This window comes from Zonotrichia leucophrys, chromosome 18, assembly GCF_028769735.1.
Source record: "Zonotrichia leucophrys gambelii isolate GWCS_2022_RI chromosome 18, RI_Zleu_2.0, whole genome shotgun sequence".
NCBI classification, from domain to species: Eukaryota; Metazoa; Chordata; class Aves; order Passeriformes; family Passerellidae; genus Zonotrichia; species Zonotrichia leucophrys.
Genome location: NC_088187.1, coordinates 9,904,559 through 9,920,640, shown reverse-complemented (window position 1 = coordinate 9,920,640; position 16,082 = coordinate 9,904,559). Strand labels below are relative to the sequence as shown.

General features: G+C 45.1%; 1 protein-coding gene across 8 annotated transcripts in view; it reads left to right on the top strand.

Annotated features, from left to right (window-relative positions):
- Positions 1 to 644: 644 nt before the first annotated feature.
- The window catches only part of ABCA5 (ATP binding cassette subfamily A member 5), a 50,650-nt gene continuing 35,212 nt past the window's right edge, over positions 645 to 16,082 (top strand). For 2 of the 8 annotated variants that reach the window (XR_010442333.1, XM_064728774.1), the window contains exons 1-7: positions 645 to 770; positions 7,018 to 7,150; positions 8,794 to 8,906; positions 9,775 to 9,852; positions 10,515 to 10,719; positions 13,302 to 13,460; positions 15,271 to 15,368. Coding sequence is in view for 7 of the 8 variants with exons in the window: in XM_064728774.1 (XP_064584844.1) it covers positions 8,802 to 8,906; positions 9,775 to 9,852; positions 10,515 to 10,719; positions 13,302 to 13,460; positions 15,271 to 15,368 (645 nt within the window). In the remaining variant the exon portion in view is untranslated. Of the gene's footprint in view, positions 771 to 3,070; positions 3,163 to 7,017; positions 7,151 to 8,790; positions 8,907 to 9,774; positions 9,853 to 10,514; positions 10,720 to 11,191; positions 11,247 to 11,726; positions 11,782 to 12,254; positions 12,306 to 13,301; positions 13,461 to 15,270; positions 15,369 to 16,082 lie in introns of those variants that run through there. The other 6 variants (XM_064728776.1, XM_064728775.1, XM_064728778.1 and 3 more) reach the window with 6 other exon arrangements.

Genomic DNA, 16,082 nt, shown 5'->3' with positions numbered 1-16,082 from the left:
ATTGGTAGCTATATCCCCTCTCTCTTCTCTCTTTCTCTCTCTTTTTCTCTCCCTTAAGCCCTCTGTCACATTTTTTGCTGTGGTTATTTCAATAAAACTGCATTTGATTTGATTATCACTGCAAACCCCCTTGTACCGTGTTGGTTTTTGCGCTCTGAGATCACTCCCACGAACCGTCAGGTCATCTGTTCACCAGGACGGATCCTGACAGATCCGTCAGATCCGTGGCAAGAGAGAAAATGGGATCCCCAGGAGGAGAGAAACCTTGGAAGAGAGGATCCCTTGGAGGAGGGGGTTACCTGGAGGATGGGGGTCCCTGGGAGGGGTGGCCACACAAAGATGGGGTCTCTGGAACAGGTGGTCACCTGGAGGATGGGATCCTTGCAAGTGAAGCCCTCAGGAGGGATTAATGCCCAAAGATTTTTGCTTTTTATGTATTTTTCCTGTATTTGTGGCTCTGTGGGCTATTGTTGTGTAGTTATTTCGTTTCTCAGCTAACTCCAAAGCTTTGTGAGACAAACACATTCCTGGAATGCTGCTCTAATCTCGCTCCTTCAGCCAGCCAAGGCCATTTCACTTTCCCATGTGTTCAGATACAATGTGGGGCTGGAAGCAAGGGGGAGGTTTCAGCAGGGGGCGGAACCAACAGGAGAATTCCTTCATTAACTGTACTTCTAACTGGGGACTCTTATAAAACTTATAAAAGTGTCAAAGGCCTGTACCACTTGTGCATTCTGCCATAAGCCTGCCTGGAGGACCTTCAATAAACGGTAATTGCTTTTTTCCTCACTTTTTTCCTCATTTTCATCTCCTTTGGTGGTGATTTTAGGGCTGGTGAGGCATCAGGATGGGGCCAGAGGAGAGAATCCTGAGAAGGGAGGGATGGAGGTCCCTGGGAGGGGGGATCACCCAGAGGTTGGAGGACTGGAGTCCTCAGGAGGGATGGGGTGCCTGGGAAAGAGGACATCAGGAAGAATGGGGTCACTTGGAGGATGGGATCCTGAGACAAGGGTCCTCAGGAAGAATGGGGTCCCTGGAAAAGGGGTCTTCAGGAGGAATGGGGTCACCCAGGGGAGAGAATCCTTGAAAGTGGGGTCCCTTGAAGGGAGGCACCTGCAGGATGGAGGTCCCTGGGAAGGGGGGATCATTGTGAGATTGGAGTCCTCAGGAGGGGCTTATGGATCACCCAGAGAATGGAGTCCTCAGGAAGAATGGGGTCACTGATAGGATGGGGTCCTGGAAAAGGGTCCTCAGGAGGGATGGGGTGACCCAGGCGAGAGAATCCTTGAAAGTGGGAGGTACCTGCAGGATGGAGGTCCCTGGGAAGGGGGGATCATCCTGAGATTGGGGTCCTCAGGAGGGGCTTATGGATCACCCAGAGAATGGAGTCCTCAGGAGAGGCAGTCACTGATAGGATGGGGTCCTGGAAAAAGGATCCTCAGGAGGGATGGAATCCCTGGAAAAGGAGTCCTCAGGAGGAATGGCGTCACCCAGGGGAGAGAATCCTTGGAAGGGGGGTCCCTTGAAGAGGGCCAGCTGGAAGATGGAGGTCCTTGGGAGAGGGGATCATCCTGAGATTGGGGTGCTTGGGAGAGGATCATGGATCACCCAGAGAATGGAGTCCTCAGGAGGGGTGGGGTGCCTGGGAAAGAGGACCTCAGGAAAAATGGGGTCACTTGGAGGATGGGATCCTGAGAAAGGGGTCCTCAGAAGGAATGGGGCCACCTGGAAAAGGGATCCTCAGAGGGGATGGGGTCCCTGGGAAAGGGGTCCTCAGGAGGAATGGGGCCACCCAGGGGAGAGAATCCTTGGAAGGGGGATCCCTTGAAGGGAGGCACCTGCAGGATGGAGGTCCCTGGGAAGGGGGGATCATTGTGAGATTGGAGTCCTCAGGAGGGGCTTATGGATCACCCAGAGAATGGAGTCCTCAGGAGAGGCAGTCACTGATAGGATGGGGTCCTGGAAAAAGGATCCTCAGGAGGGATGGAATCCCTGGAAAAGGAGTCCTCAGGAGGAATGGCGTCACCCAGGGGAGAGAATCCTTGGAAGGGGGGGTCCCTTGAAGAGGGCCAGCTGGAAGATGGAGGTCCTTGGGAGAGGGGATCATCCTGAGATTGGGGTCCTCAGGAGGGGCTCATGGATCACCCAGAGAATGGAGTCCTCAGGAGGGGTGGGGTGCCTGGGAAAGAGGACCTCAGGAAAAATGGGGTCACTTGGAGGATGGGATCCTGAGAAAAGGGTCCTCAGGAAGAATGGGGTCCCTGGAAAAGGGGTCCTCAGGAGGAATGGGGTCACCCAGGGGAGAGAATCCTTGGAAGTGGGGCACCTGGAGGATGGAGGTCTCTGGGAGGAGGATGAGGAGGTGCTCGGACAAGGGGGCCACCAGGAGCACGGGATCCCTGGGAGGAGCGAGTCCTTGGGAAGGGGGGGTCACCTGGAGGATGGAGCCTTGGGGAGCAGCGTCCCTGCGAGGGGAGGGGTCCCGAGCCCCCGGGAGGGGAGGGAAGGGGGTCCCTGGGTCGGGGGTGTCCGGGAGCGGAGGAAGGTCAGCAGCAGGGAGGGTCCGGCACTGCGGGCTGGCCCGGGGGATACCGGCGGGGTTCAGGGGGTACCGGGAGGTACCGAGGGGTACCGGGAGGTACTGGGGGATACCAGAAGGTATCGGAGGGGAGGGGGGGGGGCGGTACTAGCGGGGTTCGGGGAATACCGGGGGGCTACCGGTGGGGTTCAGTGGGTACCGGGGAATATCGGGGGGTACCGGAGGGTATCAGGGAATACCGGACGGAACTGGGGAGTACTGGCAGGGTTCGGCGGGTACCGGGTGGTACTGGCGGGGTTCGGGGGTTACTGTCGGGGTTCGGAGTGTTCGGGGGGTACCGGGGAATACAGGAGGGTACCGGGGGGTACTGGCGGGGCTCAGTGGATACCGCGGGGTACTGTCGGGGTTCGGGGGATATCGGGGGGCTCGGCTCCGCTGCCGAGGGGCGGTGCCGGGCCGGGGGGCGGTGGCAGGCCCCGGGCCCGGCCCCTCGGGCTCGGGAGGGACGGGAAGGGGAAGGAGCGGAGAGGAAGAGGAGGAGTTGGGCCGTACCTGGGTGCGCGTCATTAGCCGCGGGTGCCGATGGCTGGGGCAGCGGGGCCGGCGGGGCTGAGCGCTGAGCGGTGAGAAAAGCGCAATGCCGGGGAGCCACAGCGGGGAACGGGGACGGGGGGAAAGCAGGAGAGCCCTCCCTGCGAGACACGCGGGGTAACCGCGGCTGCGGCGCCCTGGGGATGCGGGAGGATGCTGGAGATGCTCGGGGATGCAGGGGGATGCTTAGGGATGCAGGAGGGTGCAGAGGGATGCTCAGGGATGCAGGGGAATGCTCGGTGATGCTCAGGTATGGACGGGGATGCTCAGGGATGCAGGGGAATGCTCGGTGATGCTCAGGTATGGACGGGGATGCTCAGGGATGTTGGGGATGCTCAGAGGATGCCCGGGGATGTTCAGGGATTTGCCGGGATGCAGGAGGATGTTCGGGGATGCAGTAGTATGCAGGAGGATGCACGGGGACGTTCAGGCATGCAGAAGATGCTCAGGGATGCTGGGGATGCTCAGGAGATGCTCAGGGATGCAGGAGGATACTCAGGGTTCCTGGGGATGCTCAGGGATGTTCAGGGATGCAGGAGATACTCAGAGATGCTGGGGATGCTCAGGGATGCAGGAGGATGTTCAGGGATGCAGGAGGATGCTGGGGATGCTCAGGGATGTTCAGGGATGCAGGAGATACTCAGAGATGCTGGGGATGCTCAGGGATGCAGGAGGATGTTCAGGGATGCAGGAGGATGCTGGGGATGCTCAGAGGGTGCTCAGGGATGCTGGGGATGTTCAGAGGATGTTCAGAGATGCAGGGGAATGCTCAGGGATGTTCAAAGATGCAGGAGGATGCTGAGGATGCTGCGGAGCCGTGCAGGGACAGCCCGACCCAGCTCTGCTCCGTGTCATCCCTTGTCCCTTCAGGGAAGCAGGGATGAGTTTGGAGGGAAGGGATTTGCAGCCCCAGGCAGGGCGGGGGTTCCCCTTGGGGCTGATATGGGAGAAAATTCAGAAAAGGAAGAAAATTCATCCCATTTTTTAAACTTACCATAAAGCATTTATGTTATTACATGTTGTTATAGCCACAATTTCAATAATGTGAAGAGCACAGCAGAGTTTTGCTGAAGGACCAGCTCGGCTGCTGCCTTGTAGCAGCAAGATCAATAATCTCATTTTCCTGCTGTTCCACGGGGTTGTTCACTCATGAGTTGTTTTTGCCTCGAGCCGCAGCTCATTTAGCTGTGGCTGACACCCTTCTTGTTTGGTTTTCTTTGGGTTGTTGGGTTTTTTTGGGGTTGTTTTTGGCTTGAGAGCCAAGGCAAACGTGCTGAGCAGCACCAAGTCACCATGTGACCTTTGCAGCCATTGCCAGGTTGGTGCCTGGGGAAGGGAAGGGAAGGGAAGGGAAGGGAAGGGAAGGGAAGGGAAGGGAAGGGAAGGGAAGGGAAGGGAAGGGAAGGGAAGGGAAGGGAAGGGAAGGGAAGGGAAGGGAAGGGAAGGGAAGGGAAGGGAAGGGAAGGGAAGGGAAGGGAAGGGAAGGGAAGGGAAGGGAAGGCAAGGGAAGGGAAGGGAAGGGAAGGGAAGCTTCCCAGGATCAGCTGAGCAGTGTTTAAGAAGCATCTCTGATGTGGAATTACAGCCCAGAGCCAGCCATTCCCTTGGCATGGCTGTGATTGAGATGCCCACAAGGGTTTGTGTGTCACCCTCTTGCCAAAGCCGCACAAATCACGAGGCAGTGCCTCAGCTGAGGAGGATCCTCACAGCCTATCTTAATTTTTCCTGCTATTAATCCATTAAAATTCCCTGCCAGCTTTTTCTGCTCATCCTCTGTGTTCCTTTCCTTCATCCGGAGTTTCAAAGAGGATTTTGCTTGTTTTTTTCCTCCCCCAAATACAATTTTTCACCCTTCAAGTGATGCTTCTTCAGTGTCCTTCGTCGTTCTGTAGCCTACGTGGAGGTGGCAGGTGTAATATGAAAAATTAATTAACATTCTTCAAATGACCCTTCCTCCAACCTGGCTGACGTAAATGAAAGCGTGGCAGAGTTCCAGTGGAGATGTGGGAGTGTTTTGGGTTTTGGAAAGGGATGGAAAATAATTAGAGAAAAAACAGTAACTGGCACTGGTGATTGAATCTTGTTAAATCAGCTTTGCCAGCTTTGGGAGTGTAATGAAAATATTATTAATAATATTATAATTATAATTATGATTTAATTAAAATACTGTGGCTGAGGGAAGGGGTTGCTGGGTCAGACCCTTGTGCTAAGAAGGGCCCTTGGTGGATTTTATTCCTGGGAATGCTCTTGGAATGTGCTGGCAATCATCTTTGCCAGGTTTGGGAGTGTAATGAAAATATTATTATTATTAATAATATTATAATTAATATTATAATTATTATTTAATTAAAATACTGTGGCTGAGGGAAGGGGTTCCTGGTTCAGACCCTTGGTTTTATTTCATTCCTGGGAATGCTCTTGGAATGTGCAAACAGTGGCACTTGCAGGGCGTGCTGTGAGCAGAGGAGAAGCACAGTGATTTTCATGACCTGTAAGCAACAACTGCTGCTTTTGATTATTTTTCAAACACTCTGCTGTCACTGGGAAAGGTTTTTTTGCCTGAAAATATCCAGAGGAGTTGTACTCGTTTTTCCTTCAAGGCTTGGTTACTATCATTGCTTGGTGTTGAAGCATTTTGTAGTTGGTTGTTTGGTTTTTTTTAAGCAAAATATTTTTTTATTTTTGATTTTTGAAGTAGTCTCAGTGTGAGGGCAGCACTCCAGGCTGGAGGTGGGATTCCTTCCCAGAAATTAAATCCCACATCCCTCGTGGGGTCTCTGCTCCATGGAGGACCCCAGAGCCAGCCTGGGAGTGGGAATTTGGTTCCTTTTAGCCCCTTTCCCCTCCTCTCACCCCTCCCATGCTCAGACAGGCTCTGTGTATAAAATATTTGTGTATTTATAGTGGTGCTGACATCTGAGGAGCTTCCTGTGCCCCGTTCCTGAGGTGATGTCTGTGCTCCAAAAAAAGATTTCCCCATTAGGGCCCAGCCAGGGAAGGAAGTTTGGGCCATGTGGTGTCTGACAGATAACTGAGACCCAGAGCTCTGCACAGGCACCACCAACATCAGCTTATGGAAGGAGTGCTGGGTGCTGGGAGGATGAAATATGGATAAATTCCATATTTTCCACTGTGTTTTGGCTGCAGGGTTGAGGGATTACTCAGTTTCTTGTTGGAGTTCTGGATGATGAGAATTTGAGACTTTCTGTGCTGCCAGGCACTGACCCCCAGGAGAAACCTGCATTGACCTGAGGCTGTGGAGAAGCTTCCAAAATTGATTAATAGCACTGGGATTGTGGGTGTGGAGTTGTAGAAGTGTGTGATATCACAGGATGGAAAACTTGAAGTTAAGGGTTTAGAATATAGTAAAATATATAAAGCAAGATGGAGGTTTTGGGGCAGAGGCTGCTCCATCTTCTCTATGGGTTTGGGTGGTTTTGTGTAATTGGATAAAAATCCACATTGCAGGGCATAGGTGATTGGTTGTTGGGTTAAAAATGAAAATTATTTAGGTGTCATTTCTTAATTGGACAGTTTATCCTTAAAAGACCTTGTAGAGAAAGGTAGTTATAGCTATTTTGTAGTTTGTTAGTGAAATACTGCAGAACTCACCCCTTGGGAGACTGTAACATGGGTAAGGAATTATCCATATTAGAAATAAAGATGGAAATATGGATAAGAAATAAAGAAGATTCTTTGTTTATCTTCTTTCTTCTTATCAATATAAGAAATAAACACCTGAGTGTGAGCACAGAATGCCACCTCAGGAGCTTCAGCCCCTGACAGAGGCCGAGAAGCCAAACCCTGCAGTTTGTCCCTGGTGCTGCTGGAGGTTTGTTTGTGCCACGTCCCCTCTGAGCAGCTCCTGGTGTTCCTCACCCTCCCAGGTGAAATGTCCCAACGCTCCCAGCTGAGGAAGCCCAGGGAGATGGACACTGAGCCCTGACTGCCCAGCTCAGGCAGCACCAAGGGTGGGAAACCCAGGAGAGAGGAGCCCTTGCAGCCTCCATCCCTGCCCAGGTACGTGTGGGTGTATCCTGGCAGAGCATTTCCCATTTCATCCCATTTATTAATTAATTTCGTTTCTTTCTCCTCTCCCCAGGGCCACGTGCAGCCTGGGGGGTGATGAGGGGGTTAAAGAGGAGCAGTGAGTGGTGCTGGCTGTGCTCCAGCAGGGAATGGGGTTGCTCACAGCCCATTGCACAGCTGGCCCCGGGGCAGCTCTGCCCGCCCTGCTGCTGCTGCCAGTGCTGCTCCACAGGCACTGCTGGGACTGGGATGCACTGGGAAATGGGAATGAGCCTGCCTTAACTCAGGGCTGGGGAATTGGGCTGGAGCTGCTCCTGCCCTGGGGTGGCTCCAAGGCGTCCTGGGGCACCTTCAGCCCAAATTCCCACATGGATTCCCAATTGCTCTCATTCCCAATTGCCAGTTTCTCTCACTGCCAGTTTCTCTCATTCCCAATCTCTGTCATTCCCAAGCTTTCTTGTTCCGAATTTCCACATTCCCAGTTTCGCTCATTTCCAATTGTCAGTTTCTCTCATTATCGGTTTATCTCACTGCCAATTTCTCTCATTCCCAGTTCCCAATAGCTCTCATTCCCAATTTCTCTGGTTCCCAGTTTTCAGCTTCTCTCATTGCCAGCTTCTCCCATTCCCAATGTCTCTCATTCCCAATTGCCAGTTTCTCATTCCCAGTTTCTCTCATTCCCAATTTCTCTCATTTCCAATTTCTCTTATTCCCAATTTCTCTCATTTCCAATTCCCAGTTTTTCTCATTCCCAGTCTCTCTCATTCCTAGTTTCTCTAGTTCCCAAATGCTCTCATTCCCAATTTTTCTTTCCCAGTTCCCAGTCTCTCCCACTCCGTCTCTCTCATTCCCAGTCTCTCCCATTCCCAATTCCCAGTTTTTCCCATTCCCAAATTCTCTCTTTCCCAGTTTCTCTCATTCCCAATTTCTCTTATTCCAAATTTCTCTCATTCCAAATTTCTCCCAATCCCAACTGCCAGTTTCTCTCATTTCCAATTCCCAGTTTTTCCCATTCGCAGTCTCTCTCGTTCCCAATTTCTCTTGTTCCCAATTTCTCCCAAGTCCCAGTTTCCCCCATTCCCAATTCCCAGTTTCTCCCATTCCCAAATTCTCTCTTTCCCAGTTTCTCTCATTCCCAATTTCTCTTATTCCAAATTTCTCTCATTCCAAATTTCTCCCAATCCCAACTGCCAGTTTCTCTCATTTCCAATTCCCAATTTTTCCCATTCGCAGTCTCTCTCGTTCCCAATTTCTCTTGTTCCCAATTTCTCCCAATTCCCAGTTTCTCCCAATCCCAACTGCCAGTTTCTCTCATTTCCAATTCCCAATTTTTCCCATTCGCAGTCTCTCTCGTTCCCAATTTCTCTTGTTCCCAATTTCTCCCAATTCCCAGTTTCTCCACTTCCCAATTCCCAGTCTCTCCCATTCCCAGTCTCTCCCATTCCCAGTTCCCCAGTGTCAGACACATAACCTGTATCAGGAGTTATTAAAACACGGAAAAACGAAAGTGAAACCTCTCTGTGACAATCCAAACCCAGAGGTGCCGAACGCTGCAGCTGCCCGGCTCAGCTTGGGAAATCATTTCATTAAAAAATAATTGAATTAAAAATTTGCATTTTTTCTCCTGAAAGCAGCCCAGACAATGGCCCCAGGAGCTCCAAGGGAGGCCGGAGTGTGGAGGCAAACCCGAGCTCTGCTCTTCAAGAATTGTCTGATCAAGTGCAGGACCAAGAAGAGCAGTGTGCAGGTGAGGGCTCCTCACAGCAAATGGCATGAGCTTTTGGAAATATTCAATTTATTTTGTGCTGAAGGTGTTTTTCTCACTATTTTTCCTGGTCTTCATGAGTATATGATGAGTATTTTTGAACTTTTGAAACAGTGAATTTTGAAATATTCCATGTTTTTGGTGGACAAGGTGTTTTTCCCAATGTTTTTCCTGTTCTGCTGATCCTGATGAGCATGGTGCACCCTCACAGGAAATATGATGAGGTTTTTTTTTAATATTCCAATTTTTGGTGCTTTTCCCTCTATTTTTCCATTCCTGGCTGATCCTCATGAGTACATAAAGAGCTTTTTTGACCTTTCAGATTCTTAATTTTGAAATAGTTCCATTTTTTTTTGTCCAGGAACTGTTTTCCCTGTGGTTTCACTTGTTCTGGCTGATCCTGATGGGTATATAATGAGATTTTTTTGATCTTTTCAGATACTGAATTTTTAAATATTCCATTTTTTTTTTCATCCAGGAAGTGCTTTTCCCACTGTTTTTCCTGTTCTGCTGATCCTGATAATTATGTAACAAATTTTTTTAACCCTTTGAAATACTGAATTTCATAATACTCAAATTTTTTGTACAGGAGGTGTTTCTCCCTTTATTTTCCCTGTTCTGCCTGAATCTGATGAGTATATAATGAATATTTTTGATCCTTTCAGATACTAAATTTTGAAATATTTTTTTGTAAATATTGAATATTTTTTTTGAAATTTGAATTTCTTTTTGTCCAGGAGGTGCTTTCCCTCTGGTTTCTCCCATTCTGGCTGATCCTAATGAGCATATATTGAATTTTTTTGACCCTTAAAAATATTAAATTTCAAAATATTCCATTTTTTCCATACAGGAGGTGCTTTTCCCTCTGTTTTTCCTCTTCTGGCTGATCCTGATGAGCATGATGCACCCTCACAGGAAATATGATGAGGTTTTTTGAAATATTCTTTTTTTTTGGTGCAGGAGGTGCTTTTCCCACTATTTTTGCTATTCTGCTGTGAATTTTTTTGATCCTTTCAGATACTAAATTTTGAAATATTTTTTGAAAATATTTAATATTTTTTTGAAATTTGAAATATTTTTTTTTGTCCAGGAGCTGCTTTCCCTCTGGTTTCTCCCATTCTGGCTGATCCTAATGAACATATATTGAATTTTTTTGACCCTTAAAAATACTGAATTAAAAATATTCCATTTTTTTCCATACAGGAGGTGCTTTTCCCTCTGTTTTTCCTCTTCTGCTGATCCTAATAATTATGTAACAAACTTTTTTGACCCTTTGAAATACTGAATTTCATAATACTCAAATTTTTTGTACAGGAGGTGTTTCTCCCTTTATTTTCCCTGTTCTGCCTGAATCTGATGAATATATAATGAATTTTTTTGACCCTTTCAGATACTAAATTTTGAAATATTTTTTGAAAATATTAAATGGTTTTTTTTGAAATTTGAATTTTTTTTTTTTTTTTTTTTTTTTGTCCAGGAGCTGCTTTCCCTCTGGTTTCTTCCATTCTGGCTGATCGTAATGAACATATATTGAATTTTTTTGACCCTTAAAAATACTGAATTAAAAATATTCCATTTTTTTCCATACAGGAGGTGCTTTTCCCTCTGTTTTTCCTCTTCTGGCTGATCCTGATGAGCATGATGCACCCTCACAGGAAATATGACGAGGTGCCCAACACAGACCTGGGCCCCCTGGACCCCTCGGTGCTGCTGAATTTTGTCATTGGCTACACCCCCCCCACGGCCCAGGCTCGGGACATCATGAGGAAAGTGGCTTCGGACAACTTTGAGGATGGTATTCACACCCTAAATCTGATTTTTTTCCCATCCTGGAACTTGTGTTTGAAGTGGGAACTCAGGGGTGCTGTGATAGGAAAAATCTGAATTTTTCAGAGGAGGGAATGTGAAGGTGTTGGGCATTTTTGTTGATTTTTAGGTGATTTCTTGTTGATTTTTAGGGGTTTTGTGTTGATTTTTAGGGGTTTTTTTGGTTGGTTTGGGGTTTTTTTTTTTGTTTGTTTTTCTGTTTTTATGTTTTTTTTGATGATTTTAGGGTTTTTCCTTGGTATTAGGATTTTGGTTTTGAGGCTTTTTTCTGGTTTTAGGGGTTTTTTCTGTTTTGGTTTTTTTTTTGGTTGTTTTGGGATTTTTTGCTGGTTTTGGGGGTTATTTAACTGGTTATAGAGGTTTTTTGCTGGTTTTGGTGGGGTTTTTTGGTTGGGTTTTTTTGCTGATTTTTGAGTTTCCTTGCTGGTTTTGGGCCACCCACGGCCCAGGCTCGGGACATCATGAGGAAAGTGGCTTCGGACAACTTTGAGGATGGTATTCACACCCTAAATCTGATTTTTTTCCCCTCCTATCTCATCCTGGAACTTGTGTTTGAAGTGGGAACTCAGGGGTGCTGTAATAGGAAAAATCGGAATTTTTCAGAGGAGGGAATGTGAAGGTGTTGGGCATTTCTTGTTGATTTTTAGGGGGTTTTTGTGTTGATTTTTAGGGTTTTTTTTGGTTAGTTTGGGGTGTTTTTTTTTTTGTTTGTTTTTTTCTGTTTTTATGGTTTTTTTGATGATTTTAGGATTTTTTTCCTTGGTATTAGGATTTTGGTTTTGGGACTTTTTTCTGGTTTTAGGGTTTTTTTCCGGTTTTGGTGGTTTTTTTTTTGTTGTTGTTGTTTTGGGGTTTTTGATGGTTTTGGGGTTATTTAACTTGTTTTAGAGGTTTTTTGCTGGTTTTGGTGGGGGTTTTTTTTTGTTGGGTTTTTTTTGCTGATTTTTGAGTTTTCTTGCTGGTTTTGGGCCACCCACGGCCCAGGCTCGGGACATCATGAGGAAAGTGGCTTCTGACAACTTTGAGGATGGTATTCACACCCTAAATCTGATTTTTTTCCCCTCCTATCTCATCCTGGAACTTGTGTTTGAAGTGGGAACTCAGGGGTGCTGTGATAGGAAAAATCGGAATTTTTCAGAGGAGGGAATGTGAAGGTGTTGGGCGTTTTTTGTTGATTTTTTAGGTGTTTTCTTGTTGATTTTTAGGGGGTTTTGTGTTGATTTTTAGGTTTTTTTTAGTTTGTTTGTTTTTCTGTTTTTATGTTTTTTTTGATGATTTTAGGGTTTTTCCTTGGTATTAGGATTTTGGTTTTGGGGCTTTTTTTTCTGGTTTTAGGGGTTTTTTTTCTGTTTTAGGTTTTTTTTTTTTTTTTTTTTTGGGATTTTTTGCTGGTTTTGGGGTTATTTAACTGTTATAGAGGTTTTTTGCTGGTTTTGGTGGGGTTTTTTTGGTTGGGTTTTTTTGCTGATTTTTGAGTTTTCTTGCTGGTTTTGGCCACCCACGGCCCAGGCTCGGACATCATGAGGAAAGTGGCTTCTGACAACTTTGAGGATGGTATTCACACCCTAAATCTGATTTTTTTCCCCTCTTATCTCATTCTGGAACTTGTGTTTGAAGTGGGAACTCAGGGGTGCTGTAATAGGAAAAATCGGAATTTTTCAGAAGAGGGAATGTGAAGGTGTTGGGCATTTCTTGTTGATTTTTAGGTGTTTTCTTGTTGATTTTTAGGGGGTTTTGTGTTGATTTTTTAGGAGTTTTTTTGGTTGGTTTGGGTTTGTTGTTTTTTTTCTGGTTTTATAGGTTTTTTGATGGTTTTAGGGTTTTTCCTTGGTATTAGGATTTTGGTTTTGGTTTGGGGTTTTTTTGCTGATTTTAGGATTTTTTTGCTGATTTTAGGAGTGTTTTAGTTTGTTTTGGGTGGTTTTTTGCTGTTTTTTATAATATTTATATTATAATTTTTTATTTTCTATTTTATAATATATAATAAATATATAATGTGATATATATTATATATTTATTATAATATATATTATATACGGTAATATATAATATAATATAATATAATATAATATAATATACGATAATATATAATATGATATAATATACTATAATATAATTAATATAATATAATATAATACAATATAATATATATTATATATTATATAATAAATATATATTATATTATATATAATATAATATATAAATATATAATAATATAATATATAAAATTATATAAATATATTTATATAAAAATATATAATAAATATATATTATATATTTATATAATATAAAAATACATAATATAATGTGTAAAATTATATAAATATATATTTATATAACAATATATAATAAATATATAATATATTTTACAATATCTAATAAATATCATATATATTTATATAATATATAAAATTATAATAATATAAATATTAAATTATATAAATATATATTTATACAATAATATATATAATAAATATATATATATAATAATATATAATAAATATATAATATATATAATTTTATTTTATATTTCTATTTTAATGCTCCCAGGCCTCATCACTGAGGAGTATTTGAGTGAGGAGGAGCTGGAGCAGGCGAGTTTGCTCAAGCCCTCCAACTTTGTGGGCGTGGTGTTCAAGGACTCCCTGTCCTACCAGCTGCGCTTCCACGACTCCATCGCCATGTCCTCCATCTACACCGAGTCCAGAGGTAAACCTGCAGGGAACCTGCTGCAAAATCATCCTCAAATTTCATTTTTTAGGGTTTTTTTTTGGCCTGGTTTGGTGTGTATTGGTTTGTAGAGGTTGTTGGTGGTGTTATTAGGGAGTGAAGCAGCTGTAACTCAATTTTTTGGGATTTTAACCTTGAATTGTGGCATGGAAGGGCTCCTGAAGATGATGATTTAATAATAACTCTAGGTAGTAATCAAGAGGTAAATCTGCAAGGGAATAAGCTGGAGAATCATCCCACATTTTCCTTTGTATTGCTTTTTTTTTGTCTTAGTGTTGGGTGTATTGGTGTGTGGGGTGTTATTGGGGCGTGAAGCAGCTGTAACTCAATTTTTTGGGATTTTAACCTTGAATTGTGGCATGGAAGGGCTCCTGAAGATGATTGTTCTCTATTTAATAGTAAATACAGATAGCAATAGTAATCCATAGGTGAACCTGCAGGGAGCAAGCTGCAAAATCATCCTAAAATTTCATTTTTTTGGGGTTTTTTTTTGGCCTGGTTTGGTGTGTATTAGTTTGTAGAGGTTGTTGGTGGTGTTATTGGGGAGTGAAGCAGCTGTAACTCAATTTTTTGGGATTTTAACCTTGAATTGTGGCATGGAAGGGCTCCTGAAGATGATGATTTAATAATAACTCTAGGTAGTAATCAAGAGGTAAATCTGCAAGGGAATAAGCTGGAGAATCATCCCACATTTTCCTTTGTATTGCTTTTTTTTTGTCTTAGTGTTGGGTGTATTGGTGTGTGGGGTGTTATTGGGGCGTGGAGCAACTGTAACTCAATGTTTTGGGATTTTACCCTGGATTTGTGGCATGGAAAGGTTCCTGAAGATGATTGTTCTCTATTTAATAGTAAATACAGATAGCAATAGTAATCCATAGGTGAACCTGCAAGGGAATGAGCTGGAAAATCATCCTAAAATTTCATTTTTTGGGGTTTTTTTTGGCCTGGTTTGGTGTGTATTGGTTTGGGGGGGTTGTTGATGGTGTTATGAGGGAATGGAGCAGCTGTAACTCAAATTTTTGGGATTTTACCCTGGAATTGTGGCATGGAAAAGCTCCTGAAGATGCTGATTCCCTATTTAATAGTAAATCCAGATAGTAATAGTAATCCAGAGTAAACTTGCAAGGGAATGAGCTGGAAAATTGTCCCAAATTTTCATTTTTTGGGCCTTTTCTGGCCTGGTGTTTCATGTATTGGTTTGTGGGGATTGTTGGTGGTGTTTTTGTGGAGTGGTGCAGCTGTAACTCACATTGTTGGGATTTTAACGTGGAATGGCCTGGGTTGCAAGAGATCCTGAAGATGCTGATTCCCTATTTAATAGTAAATCCAGATAGTAATAATAATACAGAGGTAAACATGCCATAGAATGAGCTGGAAAATCATCCCAATTTTTCCATTTTTGGGGTTTTTTTTGGCTTGGTGTTGCATGTGTTGGTTTGTGGGGATTGTTGGTGGTGTTATCAGGGAGTGGTGCAGCTGTAACTCAGATTTTTGGGATTTTAACATGGAATGGCCTGGGTTGCAAGAGATCCTGAAGATGCTGATTCCCTATTTAATAGTAAATCCAGATAGTAATAGTAATCTAGAGGTAAACCTGCAAGGGAATGAGCTGGAAAATCATCCCATATTTTCCTTTTTTCTGGCCTGGTGTTGCGTATATTGCTTTGTGGGTTTTGTTGGTGCCGTTATCAGGGAGTGGAGCAGCTGTAACTCTATTTTTTGGGATTTTAACACGGAATTGTGGCATGGAAGGCCCCCTGAGGATGCTGATTCCCTGTTTTCCCTGCAGCCACGTGCTCCAACCTGCGCAAGAGCTGCGAGTCCGTGACCTACTGGAGCTCGGGGTTCACAGCCCTGCAGGCCTGCATTGATGCTGCCATCATCCAGGTGAGGAATCCCATAAAATCCCACCAAAAAATCCCATAAAATAGGGCTGGGAACACACAAACCCTGTGAGGAAGCCCTGAGGGAGCTGTGGGGGTTAATCCTGGAGAAAAGGGGATTCAGGGGTGCCCCCATCTCCCTCACAGCTCCTGAAAGGGGCCTGTGCTCAGCTGGGGCTGGGCTCTGTCTGCAGCAGCACTGACACAGCCAGAGCACACAGCCTCGAGCTGCACCCAGGGAAATACAGGCTGGACAGCAGGGAAAAGTGTTTGACAGAAAGGGGGATAAAGTTCTGGAATGTTCTGCCCGGGGAGGTGGTGGAGTCCCCATCCCTGGGTGTGTTTGACAAAGCCTGGATGTGGCACTGGGGGCCAGGGCTTGGGTGAGGGGCTGGGGCTGGGCTGGGCTCGATGGGCTTGGAGGGCTCTGACAGCCTGGGGATTCTGGGAATTCTCTGATTGTGTGAATTCTGTGGAAATCCCACAAAATCCCATTAAATCCCATCCTCACCCCAAGGAAGGGCAGATCCAGGGGCTGCTTAATCTGCCTGCTAATCCTGGGGGATGCTGTGTGAGATCTCAGCTGGCATCTGATAAAAAGGCAGAAGTTTTGGGGTGGGTTTGCTTGTGTTTTGTCCAGGACTGTTTTGTCCAGGTACCACTGGGAAAATGCCATAAAATCCCACAAAATCTCACAAAATAATCCCACCTTCACCCC